The sequence below is a fragment of the Saimiri boliviensis genome, chromosome 2, assembly GCF_048565385.1.
Source record: "Saimiri boliviensis isolate mSaiBol1 chromosome 2, mSaiBol1.pri, whole genome shotgun sequence".
Taxonomy (NCBI): Eukaryota; Metazoa; Chordata; class Mammalia; order Primates; family Cebidae; genus Saimiri; species Saimiri boliviensis.
Genome location: NC_133450.1, coordinates 233,371,519 through 233,386,453, shown reverse-complemented (window position 1 = coordinate 233,386,453; position 14,935 = coordinate 233,371,519). Strand labels below are relative to the sequence as shown.

At 41.2% G+C, this 14,935-nt stretch overlaps 2 protein-coding genes across 7 annotated transcripts in view; one reads left to right on the top strand and one right to left on the bottom strand.

Moving 5' to 3' along the window:
* Positions 1-13,493, top strand: part of ECM2 (extracellular matrix protein 2) — a 43,467-nt gene extending 29,974 nt beyond the window's left edge. For 5 of the 6 annotated variants that reach the window (XM_074395520.1, XM_003938200.3, XM_003938201.4 and 2 more), the window contains 4 exons: positions 3,040-3,197; positions 5,725-5,864; positions 7,314-7,640; positions 12,318-13,493. In XM_074395520.1, coding sequence (XP_074251621.1) covers positions 3,040-3,197; positions 5,725-5,864; positions 7,314-7,640; positions 12,318-12,486 — 794 coding nt within the window. In that variant the 3' untranslated portion in view covers positions 12,487-13,493. The remainder of the gene's footprint in view (positions 1-3,039; positions 3,198-5,724; positions 5,865-7,313; positions 7,641-12,317) is intronic. The other variant, XM_010348802.3, reaches the window with a different exon arrangement.
* CENPP (centromere protein P) overlaps positions 1-14,935 on the bottom strand; it is a 290,099-nt gene that overhangs the window by 98,554 nt on the left and 176,610 nt on the right. The window lies entirely within an intron of this gene.

The window sequence follows — 14,935 nt, the reverse complement described above, 5'->3', positions numbered from 1 at the left end:
GCAAATTTCGATGGAGATTGCCAAATGGGAAAGACAGAAAATTCAGTTTCTAACTGTGGAAGACCAAAGGGTGTTAGCAATTTAGAACAACTGTACTAACAGGCTGTGTATGAACTGTAAGTCAGATACACTTTTAGTTGTGTTATCAAAATGAGATGTTATAAAACATGCACTCCTGATTGTGAAGGTGCTTTCACACACCCTTGGAATCACCTTCCAGAATACTCTTCTCCTTGAAGCTTCTAGATTACCAGAGTGTTGATGGGAAGCCAGAGTGAACAGGCTGCCTGCCTGCCTTTCTCCATGGTCTGAGCATCTGAGCACCGAGGAGCCTTAGCCTTATGTCAGCAGCACTTTCTGTCATCTGGCTCAGAGAGTCCGCTTGCACTCCCTGGGTGGGCTGAGTTCTAAGAGCTACTTCAGTGCCAGCCCATTGGGTGCTGGGCTCCCCCTGGCTGGCAGCCCTGATGCTGTGGATGGTCAGGCTGGCTGCCAGGAGTGCTGTGAGGCCACCCTGCTTCTATGTGGAAGCAGGTGGCCCACTGCTCCCCTATCATCTCTCTCAGGGTGGCTCCTTACTCTTGACCTTTCAGATTATAGCCTCAGAGAGGTGGAAGGAGGGCACTCCAGGAAGAGAAAACAGCACAAAGGTGCAAAGAAATGAGACAATTTTGGACACTGTGGGAGCTGCAAGCAGGCATGGTAAAGTGTGAAAGGCAGGCAAAGAGCAGCACAAGGGGCTGCATACACTGTGCTGAAGGGCAGGGAGTTTACCTGCAGGAGGAGCAGAGTCTACCTGAGACGCGCACATGTGTTATGGAGAAAGGGAAGGACTTACAATTGAGAAAGAGATGTGAAAGGTGGAGGGAGGGACAGCAGAGGAAAAGCAGGAATACTTTAAAAGCATTTTTTTTTTTTTTTTTTTTTGAGACGGAATTTCGCTCTTGTTACCCAGGCTGGAGTGCAATGGCGCGATCTCGGCTCACCGTAACCTCCGCCTCCTGGGTTCAGGCAATTCTCCTGCCTCAGCCTCCTGAGTAGCTGGGATTACAGGCACGAGCCACCATGCCCAGCTAATTTTTTTGTATTTTTAGTAGAGACGGGGTTTCACCATGTTGACCAGGATGGTCTCGATCTCTCGACCTCGTGATCCACCCGCCTCAGCCTCCCAAAGTGCTGGGATTACAGGCTTGAGCCACCGCGCCCGGCCTTTAAAAGCATTTTTGTTGTCACTAATGATGGAAACAACCACACTAGAAGTCCTGGAGGCTGCTCTAGTGGATGACCATGTGATGCTGCCTGCCAGGAACATCGAGGCACCTGCCATGTCCACCTGTCATGGTACCACCCACCATGGAGGACTTCCTGTTCACTGTCCATGAATCCTTTCAACATCTACCTCAAGTCTCACCTACAAGAAACTTTCTCTAGCTTAATCCTATTTCCTGTTACCTCCAATTTCCTATACATACCAGAGAATACCTGCAAAAGAAAACACAGTGTCCTGAATTTGCAGTGTTTTTCTCTTTTTCTCTCAGTCATGAGATGACCATTAGTTCACTTCTATTATTTATTTTTCAATGGAAAACTTCCACTGCATTTAAAAACTTCACCTACATACTAGAGAAAGATGTCAGATTCTCAGTACCTTTAGTTTTGGAAATGAAGGAGAATATGAGGAAATATGACCACTTATCACAGTTTACTGGCTGGCCTGGCTACTTCTGTTACTCAGCACTTCCATTAATACTAAGCACCACCACCAGATTAACCTTTGTAAAATGTGGCCTTTGTCCTGCCATCCCCATCTTGCTGCCTAGAGAATGGGAGCCAGATGTTGTTGTCCAGGGTGCAAAGGCCCTCCCAGTGCACTTCTGACCACCAACCTTCACTCCACTATGCACAGCGACTCTGGGGCTAGTTTCCTCTTCCCCTGAGCAAACCCACATGGGTGTTTCTCCTACATGTGCTCGGCTGGCTATTTCAGTCTAGAAGTTCCTCCAACTTCTAAATCTTTATATCTGTAGGAGCCTAGCTTTTTCATACCACTCACATCTACACTGCTTTTTCTCTTTTAATCTTCAAGCATTTATTATTTCTATTCCTGATACAACTGTCTTCGCTGTTGCCTAAAAGCAGAACTGAATCCCACAAGGCATTTGGTGCACTGCACATGAAGCGGGTTGAACAGAAAACATCCCCTAATCTGGGAATCTTGGCCACACCCTGAACCTCTGACTCAGATGCCTCCGGGTATTATCATTGCTGAGCTGTCCATTTTGCAGCATGGAGCTTCCATTTGACCTGGATCATACCACTCCTGAGGCCAGTAGAAACAAAGTCGAAAAAACTTGTTTGCATAATGGCCTTTCTTGCTAGTTCAATCTGAATACGTGGAGAATTTTTGATCATCGTTCTTCCAAAGCTTCCATTTGGCTGCACTCTGTGCCAACAAGTGAATAACTATGATGGGAATTCACTGCTCTGCTTTACTTCTGACACCCTTGTTGAGACACTGAGGGTGTGCCAGGGAAAACGTTCTTTTCTGTGTCCTGGAAAAAATCACTCATTTCATTAAACTTCCATCTACTCCATTGCCTATTGTGCTGCCACTTCATACATCTATGTCTTTGCAATGTTTCCAATGACTGTCCACAACTTTCTACTCCTTTCCTATCTGAATTGCAAATCCCTGTTCAGCCACCACAGTTTCTATGGAAACTCCTCTGCCTCTCTTTCCTGTCTTCCTCCCTCTTCTCTCTTGCTTCTGTTCCTTACACATATTGTTAGCACTTAGCATTTCAATGATTTTTTTCAGGGCTGCCTCTCTCCTGGACCATGCATTTGGTCCTGGTTGAATTGCCCACTTGGGATGTGCAAAGTACTTGGGAAAAGGCTTTATAGGAGGATACAAAGATTTTTTAAAAACTCTATCTGCCCTCCAAATAAACTAGACATTTCACATGACATTTCAAAAGGTTTCAAAAATTGCATGTTTTTTCAGTTATCCTAATATTCTAATACTTTTATTTTTCATAGACTTAAATCAATTGGTCACCTTAGAATTGGAAGGAAACAATCTCAGTGAGGCCAATGTCAATCCTTTAGCTTTCAAACCTTTGAAGAGCCTATCCTACTTGCGTCTGGGAAAAAATAAATTTAGAATTATACCACAGGGTCTTCCTGCTTCTATTGAGGTAACAACATCTTTCTTTTGATGTTTTAAATGTATTATATTTTTAAAATGGTATACTACGACGAAATATATTTTAAGACTATTGTGATGTAAATTAAACTCCAGTTTCAGGGCTGTATACAGACTGTCCTATAATTTGAGCATTGTTTTTTCTTCAAACAATACAAAATTCTGAATTGAAATTATAATTACTAGTGGACACACTTGATAAAGTGAAAAATGGTACTGCTGACAGCTCTTGGGGGAAATGGGAGAGAGGAATTGAGAATTTAAATGAAACCACAATTTCCATAAGGTACTACTGTGACTCTGAAGACAGTGTAAACTATCCCAATCCAGAACTGTGACGCTTATCACAGAAGCTCAAACAGGTATTAACCATAACAGAGAGTGTCCACTCACAAATTCCAGGCAAAACCACAGACACCCTGACTTAACAGTAACTCTGCATGGATACAAGTGTTATACAAAGAAGGCCTCTGACTGTTCTAGCAACTCTGTAGCTTACAAGTTTACCCAATGCCTACCAAAACTGTCCTGTGACTAACTCCAGGCCCCAAATCCCAGCCTTGCTTCATTATTCTCTAGAGATGTTCCACGGGTCCCCAGGTGTGTGATTTCTTTGCTGCATGATGTGCTCCTGGGGATCTTTGGCTGATGAATGTCAACACCACTCATTTCCTGCATTAAAAACACTGAGGTGCTTTCCAGACTGGTAGGAGTGGGTTTCTTTGGAGAGAAAGAAGCCAGGATGGGAAGCTCAGGCTCATAGTGGTGCACATTGCTCTTTTGTGTTATCCTTATTGTGTATGTATGTGTTTTAACATGTGTACAGTGCAGTGGCTCATGCCAGTAATCCCAGCACTCTGGAAGGCTGAGGCTGGAAGACGGTTTGAGGCCAGGAGTTTGAGACTAGCCTGGGCAACAGGTCTTTTTAGAAACCCTGTCTCTAAAAAGCATATTTAAAAAAAAATTAGCCAGGCATTGTGATGCAACCTGTAATCGCAGCTGCTTGAGAGGCTGAGATAGAGGATCACTTGAGCCCAAGAGTTTGAGCCTGTGGTAAACTAGCATTGTACCACTACACTGCAGCCTGAGCAACACAGAGAGACCCTGTCTCTACAAACCTACCACTCCCATAAAAGAACACTGAGGTCCAGAGAGTCTCTACATACTGGCAGACCCTGTGCGAACCCAGGTTTTCTTACTAAGCTCCGTTTCTCCTATACCACATGATCATTCAGCCAGAAGTTAGGACAGAGCATCCCCCAGTTGCAGCCCCAAGAAGCCAGAAAAGAGGGTCATCTATTGTGATCTTAAGCAGCTACCATGGCTACCACCCTTGCTCTTCTTCCACTTTCCAGATTAAGAGACAGTTATGTAACACTGACATTTATCAGTACCTTGGCTCTCCATTAGAATCACCTGGGTTCTTAAGAAACACAGACTCCTGGACCTATCCCAGACATGCTAAGTCAGATTCTTTCGGGGGCAGGGCCAGAAATAAATAATTTTTAAAAATAGAAATTTAAATAGATAATGCATACACATGTTAAAACACATACATACGCAATAAGGACACATACATACACGGTAAGGATAATACAAAAGAGCAATGTGCCCATCCTGGCTTCTCTCTCTCCAGAAGTACCTAATCCTACCAGTCTGGAAAGTACTGGGTGGACAAGTTCGCAAATGCATGGCACACACTATAAATCCTTCTAAAGTCACTGCTGCACACCAGCCTCACTTAACCATACAGCCTCATGGCTGTGTCACGTTATTCTTTCCTATAGCTACAGAGTGTTCAACATAAAAACAAGTGTGCCAGGATTTATTTAGTCTTTTACTGATCTAGTTCACCCCTTAAATACATATGCAGGTAAAAGCAAAAAGTTGAGATAATTTCTATCTACTTTTCAGAGTTTTTAAGCCCAAATGAGATAATTTATGTGAATAAGTATTGTAAGGTAGAGAGCCTCATATAAATATTATGGTATGCCATTTCTTGCAACATATTATGGCTAATATATTTTAAATAAAATTCATTTGATTCCATAATCATGACAGACAGTGTATTTTGTTTTACTAATTAGTTATAAAATTTGACAACTTTCTTATAATTTCAGCACTTTGGGAGGCCAAGGAAAGGCAGGTAGATCACTTGAGTTTAGGAGTTCGAGACCAGCCTGAGCAACATAGCCTATCTCTACAAAAATTAGCCAGGCTTTGTGGCACATATCTGTAGTCTCAGTCACTTGTAGGGCTGAGGCAATAGGATCACTTGAGCCTGGGAGGTTGAGGCTGCAGCGAGCCGTGTTTGTGCCACTGCACTCCAGGCTGTTCAACAAAGTGAGACCCTGTCTGAAAAAAAAAAAAAAAACTTAAAAATATGAGCTCAAATGAAAGAGCAGTAAAACACTCAGATAATACTGACAATAGTCTATGCTACTATTTTAGTGTCCATGTAATTGATCATACTTATCAGCTAACACACAAAAAATAATAGTTTTTTCTTTTAATTATAGGAATTATATCTAGAAAATAACCAAATTGAAGAAATAACTGAAATTTGTTTCAATCACACCAGAAAGATCAATGTCATTGTACTACGTTATAACAAAATTGAAGAAAATAGGATTGCTCCTTTAGCCTGGATAAATCAAGAGTAAGTATATGCTACAATTTAAATTTTATTGAACAATTTCTTCCTCTTGCCATTATTAAACAGAGTATGAAAACTGGGAAGGGGACAAATGAGGGAGGTGATGACTGAAGGGCTTGGAGACAGAATTGTTTCTTAGTGAACTCTTACCTTATACCCAAACTGGGCTACTTCATGTAGTTTCCAAACTGTGCATTGTATGACTGATGTTAGAATTACTACAGTTACTACTGCTGTTGTCACCATACTGCATACTGGACACCCTACCATATGCCAAGTGCTGAGCTAACAAGAACTGGGTCCCAGCTGTCTGACCCTGAGGTCTGCCCACTAGTGGTCAAATGCCACTCCAGTTCTGCCTACTTCACAGGTTGTCAGGAGGTTTAAATGAGATAATCCCTTGCACACAGTGAGAAATAAATCTGCCATATTCCTTCTCTTTATCATCATTAGATGAAAGCACCAGGCTCTAGAGCCCAGGCCTGTTCTCCTACACTACACAGCCTTCTTTTCTCCAAACTATTTCTTCACCTCAAGTCTTACAAAAATACACTGAAGGATGCTTGACCTGACAGTAGAGGCCAAAAGTAGACTCCATCTTCCCGGACAAGAATCAGCAGCCTCTGGCTGTGGTTCTCAGTGAAGGGATAGGGAGTTAGAAGCAAGCCCTGCAGCAAATCTAGCAGACAACTGGGATCTAGGATTGCATGTCCTGGGAACTATGTGCCTAAGTAGCACAGCCTGGAACATGTGTCATTCAGAAGCAGGATGGAGAGGACAACTGGGCTCAGCAGCATGTGGCACTGAGTCCACTGTGGGCAAAGGAGTCTTCATCAGGTGAAAAGAGGGTATGAAGCAGAAACCTCAGGAGACTCGGGTGGGGTTCCTGAAACTAGTCAGTGAGTTTATCACGCTTCCCAGACCTTGTAGATGATTAATAGCATTTTCTAGATCCCTCAGGCTCGCCTCACGTCTTGGGTGTGCCAGGTCATCAAATCAAATGTGGAATGAAAATGTAGGGGAAGGGGAACCAAAACAAGCCAAACAAACCAAACTTCCTTGCTGGAACCAGAGACTTTACAGATAGGCATTTTGATGTATGCTGGGACTCATGGGATTTCATTTTGGATTCAACAGATCAACCTTACAGGTATTTTAGTCTTTGGGCCTCAGTATTACTCCCAGGGATATGAGTTTTTCCCTCCTGGACTATGATGCCCCCCCTGAATGGATTCATATAGCTGGGAGGCAGTATGGCACACTAGTAAGGACATGCACCTTGATGCAAGAAACCAGGGCTGGCTATACCTGGAAAAGTTCCTATTTGGAATCATCACTACAAAATGGTGCTTATAGAAAAATGGACCAGCATCAAGGCTGGCCTTGTCAAAATTTAGAGCTGATAATCACCATCCTGATGTCCCTACCCTGTTTACTTTTTCTTTGCTGCAGAAATTTAGAATCCATTGATCTCTCCTACAACAAGCTCTATCATGTCCCCTCCTATCTACCAAAGTCCTTGCTGCACCTTGTGCTTCTTGGAAACCAGATTGAACGGATCCCTGGCTATGTGTTTGGCCACATGGAACCAGGTCTGGAATACTTGTACCTGTCATTTAACAAACTTGCTGATGATGGCATGGACCGTGTGTCCTTCTATGGGGCATATCATTCCCTGAGGGAATTATTTCTGGATCATAATAACTTAAAATTGATACCACCTGGGATACAAGAAATGAAAGCACTACATTTTCTGAGGCTGAACAACAACAAGATACGGTAAATTCTGGCTTTTTCAAGCATCTGATTAAATTTTGATTGACAAAATATATGATTAAAAAATCATAGCATGATCTCTGGGATTTATGTTAAGAAAAAAAAACGGTGCTAAGGGGTTGGATTATACAAGATTGGCAAATTTTAGTAATCACTGAAGGTGGATGACAGGTATGTGAGGATACATTATAAACTTTTCCTACTTTTGCCCGTTTGTAAATTTCCATAGTTAAAACATTTCTTTGGCCAGGTGTGGTGGTTCACTCCTGTAATTCCAGCAGTTTGGGAGGCCAAGGAGGGCAGATCATCTGAGGTCAGGAGTTTTAGACTAGCCTGGCCAACATGGTGAAACATCGTTTCTACTAAAAATATAAAAATTAGCCAGGCGTGGTGGAGTGTGCCTGTAATCCCAGCTACTCGGGAGGCTGAGGTGGGAGAATCGCTTGAACCTGGGAGGCAGAGGTTGTAGTGAGCAGGGATCATGCCACTGCACTACAGCCTGGGTGACTGAGTTAGATTCTGTCTCAAAATTAATTAATTAATTAACAGAATGATCATTATATAACCCTTAGAACTTTAGAGACAGGTTCAAATAACTCTTCAAAGCAATAGATTATGTTACTATTCCCACCTCCATATGTACATAAATAAAACTAATCTGCAGAGTGTAAAACGTAAATATATGTTAAAATTAAAACTGCTTTGGGCCGGGCGAGGTGGCTCACACCTGTAATCCCAGCACTTTGGGAGGCCAAGGCAGGTGGATCACCTGAGGTCAGGAGTTCAAGACCAGCTCGGTCAACATGGTGAAATCCTGTTTCTACTAAATATACAAAACTTATCTGGGCATGGTGGTGGGCACCCGTAATCTCAGCTACTCGGGAGGCTGAGGCAGGAGAATTGCTTGAACCCAGGATGGGGAGGTTGCAGTGGGCCGAGATTGCACCAGTGCCCTCTAGCCTGGGTGACAGAGCGAAACTCCGTCTTAAGAAAAAAAAATTAAAATTACTTCTATGTAGATTTTTCTGAAGGCAAATTTCTGAATAAATTTATTGAGACTCACTTTCCCTACTTTTAGGAACACATTTTCCTGAGTGTGTTGAGCTTACACACTGCGATATCACTCCTGCCTGGATGACATGAGTGTCTTGAGAATTAATCCAGAACACTTTGTTAGTAGGGTCTTTATCACTGGCAGTGAGGGAGGCAATAACCTTGTTGTTCTGTCCCTGAGAATTATGCCTCTTAGTCTTTACTCTTCTCTAAAAGTCCAAATAAACTAAATGACTACAAAACCAAACAAAAACAGAAAAGTTCGAGTTTTTAAATGTACTGGAGGAAGAGATAGGGTTTGGGAAGGCTTTGTAAAATTAAGTTTCAGAATTTTTTGGCAAAATACTTCATAGGTTGTGTCATATGCTTCATAGTGCATTGCATCAGAAGGCATCTAATGTTTGTTCCACTTTTTGTGATTCTAAAATTGATCAGTGGGTTGAGGTGGTCACAGCCTGGTATCTCCTAAAACAAACTTACTCCTCCATCATTGAACCAATGGATTCACTCACAGATGAACATTGTTTGCATTATTATTTCATTAGGGGTAACAAAATAATGAATTTCTTTTTTTATCATGCTTCTCATGTTTATTAGCTGGAATTCCTCTGTAAAAACATTTTTGCTCATCAACTAGGGCTGCTTTGTTATTCTGAAAGCCAAGAAAAAAGCTCAGTTTTTTCCTTTATACCACCAATGGGAGTAAGAAGTTGGAGCCTAAATGTTTTTGCTTTATTTTGTTTTAGGGTTGTTTTTCTGGTGAATCAATATACACTTAGGCTTTCACATAAGCCGTTATGTTTCAATCAGTTGCAGTTATTATTCTTAAACTGTCCTGTCTCTGGACAATGGTCACCCTTCAAACTGGCTCTTGTGTCTGCTCACTTGTTTTTGGGTCACGTGGGCCGCAGGCTCACTTTCTACATTCCTTACTGCAGACCTTCCTCCAAAGAGACTGGCCCCTTTCTCTGGGGAAGAGTATTGAGAAGCCTCAAGTGGGAACCAGATGTGCTTCTTTCAATTGTGTTGCTATTGTTTTGAGGGCTTTAGGTGGACTGCCAGGAAATTTTGTATTTTGAAAAGAAAATAAGTAAGTTCAGACTGACATTTCCAAATCAAAGTTAACATCATCAAAAATTAATTTCTTTTATTAAAACTTGTTTCTCTTACACTGAAAATCTGGATTCCCAACAATATTAACTTGGATAATCTTACAATATGTAAACAATTGTTTTGAAATGACATCATTATTACTGCTAAAAATAAAAGCTTTTTTTTGAGATGAAGTCTTGCCCTGTTGCCCAGGCTAGAGTGCAGTGGCGCAATCTTGGCTCACTGCAACCTCTGCCTCCCGGGTTCAAGTGATTCTCCTACCTCAGACTCCTGAGTAGCTGGGATTACAGACGCCTGCCACTGTTCCCAGCTAATTTTTGTATTTTTAGTAGAGAGAGGATTTCACTGTCTTAGCCAGGCTGGTCTTAAACTCCTGACCTTGTGATCCACCTGCCTCGGCCTCCCAAAGTGCTGGGATTACAGGTGTGAGCCAGTGAGCCACCGAGTCACCGTACCTGGCAGCCTTTTTCTTTCTCAGATGGAGTCTCGCGCTGTCGCCTAGACTGGAGTGCAGTGGTGCGATCTTGGCTCATTGCAACCTCCACCTCCTGGGTTCAAGCAATTATCCTGCCTCAGGCTCCTGAGTAGCTGGGATTACAGGTGCACACCACCACACCCAGCTAATTTTTGTGTTTTTAATAGAGACGGGGTTGGGTTTCACCATGTTGGTCAGGCTGGTCTCAAACTCCTGACTTCATGACCTTTCCGCCTCAGACTCCCAAAGTGCTGGGATTACAGGCATAAGCCACCATGCCTGGCTAGTGCCAGGCTATTTTTTTTTTTTAAACAACCAGTTCTTCTAAGAATTAATAGAACAAGAACTCACTCAGTCCCCTGATCCTAAAGAGGATATTCATGAGTGGTCTGCCCCCATGACCCAAACACCTCCCATTAAGCACCACCTCCAACACTGGGGATCAGATTTCAACATGAGCTTTGGAGGGGTCAAACAAACCAAACTGTATGGGGTATGTATATTTTTTCTACTCTTTGCTTTTTAAAAGTATCAGTATATCACTCCACATCAGTATGTAGAGAATTTCTTCATTCCTTTTTATAAATGAATATTATGTGGATATACTATATTTTATTTAATCAGTTCCTTATTGACATTTGATTGTTTCCACTCTTACTACTAAAAATAATGCCACAAAAGATAAGTTTGTGTAAATGTCATTTTGTTTTTTTCCAGTTTAACTTTGGGATAAAATTCAGGGAGTGGGAATGCTGAGTGAGTGCAAAGAGTAAAGTACATATGTAACTTTGCTGGATATAGCCAAATTCCTCTCCAGAGGGGGTGCACCATTTTGCATTCCCTTCAGTGTTATTTGATCAGTCCAGGCGCACCATTAGAATATGTTAATGAGTTTCTGGATTTTTGTATTATTTTTTTTTTTTTTTTGCAAATCTTACAAGTAAAAAGTGGTATGCCAGTAAGGTTTTGATTTGCATTTTTCTTATGAATGTAATAGAGCATTTTCCATTTTCCTCCTAGATTCTTAAGAAGTCTTTGTATATTTGCCCATCATCAGTAATATAAGTTACTTTCTGCTTTTTCATGCCGTTTAACTTTGCACTTTCTTTTAAAAACTTGCAGTAAATTTTGGCCGGGCGCAGTGGCTCAAGCCTGTAATCCCAGCACTTTGGGAGGCCAAGGCGGGTGGATCACAAGGTCAAGAGATTGAGACCATCCTGGCCAATGTGGTGAAATCCCATCTCTACTAAAAATACAAAAATTAGCTGGGCGTGGTGGTCGCGTGCCTGTAGTCCCAGCTACTCAGGAGGCTGAGGCAGGAGAATTGCTTGAACCCGGGAGGCGGAGGTTGCAGTGAGCCAAGATTGTGCCACTGCACTCCAGCAGCCTGAAGCCTGGTGACAGAAAGAGACTCTGTCTCAAAAAAAAAAAAAAAAAAAAACAGGCGCGGTGGCTCAAGCCTATAATCCCAGCACTTTGGGAGGCTGAGGCGGGTGGATCACGAGGTCAAGAGATTGAGACCATCCTGGTCAACAAGGTGAAACCCCGTCTCTACTAAAAATACAAAAAAAATAGCTGGGCATGGTTGTGCATGCCTGTAATCTCAGCTACTCAGGAGGCTGAGACAGGAGAATTGCCTGAACCCAGGAGGCAGAGGTTGTGGTGAGCCGAGATCACGCCATTGCCCTCCAGCCTGGGTAACAAGAGCGAAACTCCATCTCAAAAAAAAAAAAAAAAAAAAAAAAAACTTGCAGTAAATTTTAAATCTTTCCTTTCAGTGCTTCTGGTTTTCAAATCACATATAGGAAGAATCTCCTGAGTCAGAGGGTGTGACCACAGTCTGTTCTAGTGCTTCTATGGCTTCATCTTTCACATTTGGATCTTTGATGTAGTTGGAATTTATTCTGGTCTCTAACATAAAGATCCAATTTTATTTTAAGAACAAAATAATTTTTTTTAACAAATGTTAAACTTAACTCCTAAATGAAGGCAGATTATTACTTGGACCATGTGTGACTTGCATGTCTATTTTTCCTTAGGAATATTCTTCCAGAACAAATTTGCAATGCTGAAGAGGATGATGACTCAAATCTGGAACATCTTCATCTTGAAAACAATTATATCAAAATTAGAGAAATACCATCTTACACATTTTCATGCATAAGATCATATTCAAGTATTGTTCTTAAACCACAAAACATCAAGTGATTCCAAGTTTTCCTTTGCCATTTATAAACTTTACTCATATATTTGTAGTAGCTGCATTTGTCTTATTTTGTCTTTAATAAGAGAGACATGATCCTCCTGTTATACTCATATCATTATATGCTAGTCAACCTGATTCACCAATCCACAGATGAACAACCAAAGTATACCTAAAAGGTGTAGTCTTCTAAGAGTTTCATTAATAGTAAAGGTAAAATCTCTCAGTTTCCCACCTCTAGAAAGAGGCCATCTTACTAGAATAGGATATTATGCATATTGAGCTAGACCAGAAGAGTCTGGAACAAAACAAACACATCCTTCATAATCAGCTTGAGTACTGGTATTAGCTGAGAACTCTGTAAGTCCCTTTAAAAATTATCTATCTTATGGTTCAAGATTAAGAAGCATAATGGCAAGAAAAAAAACCAGGCAGAATTTATGAATAGTTTTTAAATATTCTGTTAAAACAATAATTTATTAATTTCCTATAAGGCCTTATGCTACTGGTATAAATATAACTAAGTATTGGGGTAGTTTTAATTTCTTCTATTAATTACTTGTGTGAAATTAAAACACTACTATAATGTTAAATTACTGCTTTTGAAAATTGTATTATGGTTATGTATATTGTTAACATTATGGGAAGCTGGCACAAGGGTGCACATAAATTCTATACTATTTTTGAAACTTTTCTATAATTCTAAAATTATTTTTTAAAGTTAAAACAATATATTAAGATCACCTTCACTATTCTTCACTCAAGATTTTAAAACTTTGGAAAGCAGTAGAGTTTACTTAAAATACACATTAATTATTCTTGACTATAACCTTGTAAAGGTAAATCTAATGTATAAATTTTTGAAAATTTCTGCATCACTGGTCATAGCATCTATCTCCTTTGCCTTAATTTACTGAACTATATGATTTGATTCAGTTCAATTGAACATAAAGTCATGTCTTTACTATGTATTGGCCCTACCAAAACCATATATTAAATTTTTATAACATAATGATCTTTTAATTTTGTGTTGCTAAAGTAGTTTACAAGACACATATAGAAACTATGTTAACGTCTTTTGTCACTCTCTGTTTTATGTCTTCGCTAGGAATTTAAGTGCCAGTCTTGTACCCACTGCATAGGTTTCTCTAATTGTTTAAGCTTTAGTTATTTAATCATTTAATAGTTCTCTCACCACTCTAGGAACCTTCCACTCCCGCATCACAAGGCTGTTATAAGAACCAGAAAAGAATGTAAAGCATTTTGGAAAGTATGGTTGGATGATGAATGCAGTTATTTATTTATTTATTTATTTATTTGAGACGGAGTTTCGCTCTTGTTACCCAGGCTGGAGTGCAATGGCACGATCTCGGCTCACCGCAACCTCCGCCTCCTGGGTTCAAGCAATTCTCCTGCCTCAGCCTCCTGAGTAGCTGGGATTACAGGCACGCGCCAATATGCCCAGCTAATTTTTTGTATTTTTAGTAGAGACGGGGTTTCACCATGTTGACCAGGATGGTCTCGATCTCTCGATCTCGTGATCCACCCGCTTCAGCCTCCCAAAGTGCTGGGATTACAGGCTTGAGCCACCGCGCCCGGCTGAATGCAGTTATTATTACCAATATCTCATATAAAACAGAAAGGAACCAGCATAGCCAACTACAATTGACAATTTCATGAGTGACTTTCAATTTAATGAGCGTGAAAAGTTTGAATAACATTACTTCTAAGCCTTACTTTCTAAACCCTTCCTTAATATGCAAAATTCAGAGATTATAACATGAACAACAATAATAATATGAAGATAACTGTTATACTCAAGGGTCAACAACTTGTAACAGGTTGTGTGTTAGGAACAAAAATGGAATTTTATGAAACAAAAGCTGAGCTTCGTAATCAGCTTAGGAATGAAGAAGCATTACTAATTTTAAATTGGCCAAATTGAATTTAAGAGACAGGTAAGGCCGGGCGCGGTGGCTCAAGCCTGTAATCCCAGCACTTTGGGAGGCCGAGGCGGGTGGATCACGAGGTCAAGAGATCGAGACCATCCTGGTCAACATGGTGAAACCCCGTCTCTACTAAAAAAATACAAAAAAATTAGCTGGGCATGGTGGCGCGTGCCTGTAATCCCAGCTACTCAGGAGGCTGAGGCAGGAGAATTGCCTGAACCCAGGAGGCGGAGGTTGCGGTGAGCCGAGATCGCGCCATTGCACTCCAGCCTGGGTAACAAGAGCGAAACTCCATCTCAAAAAAAAAAAAAAAGAAAAAAGAGACAGGTAAAGCCGGGTGCAGTGGCTCACGCCTGTAATCTCAGCACTTTGGGAGGCCGAGGCGGGTGGATCACAAGGTCAAGAGATCGAGACCATCCTGGTCAACAGGGTGAAACCCCGTCTCTACTAAAAATACAAAAAATTAGCTGGGCATGGTGGTGTGTGCCTGTAATCCCAGCTCCTC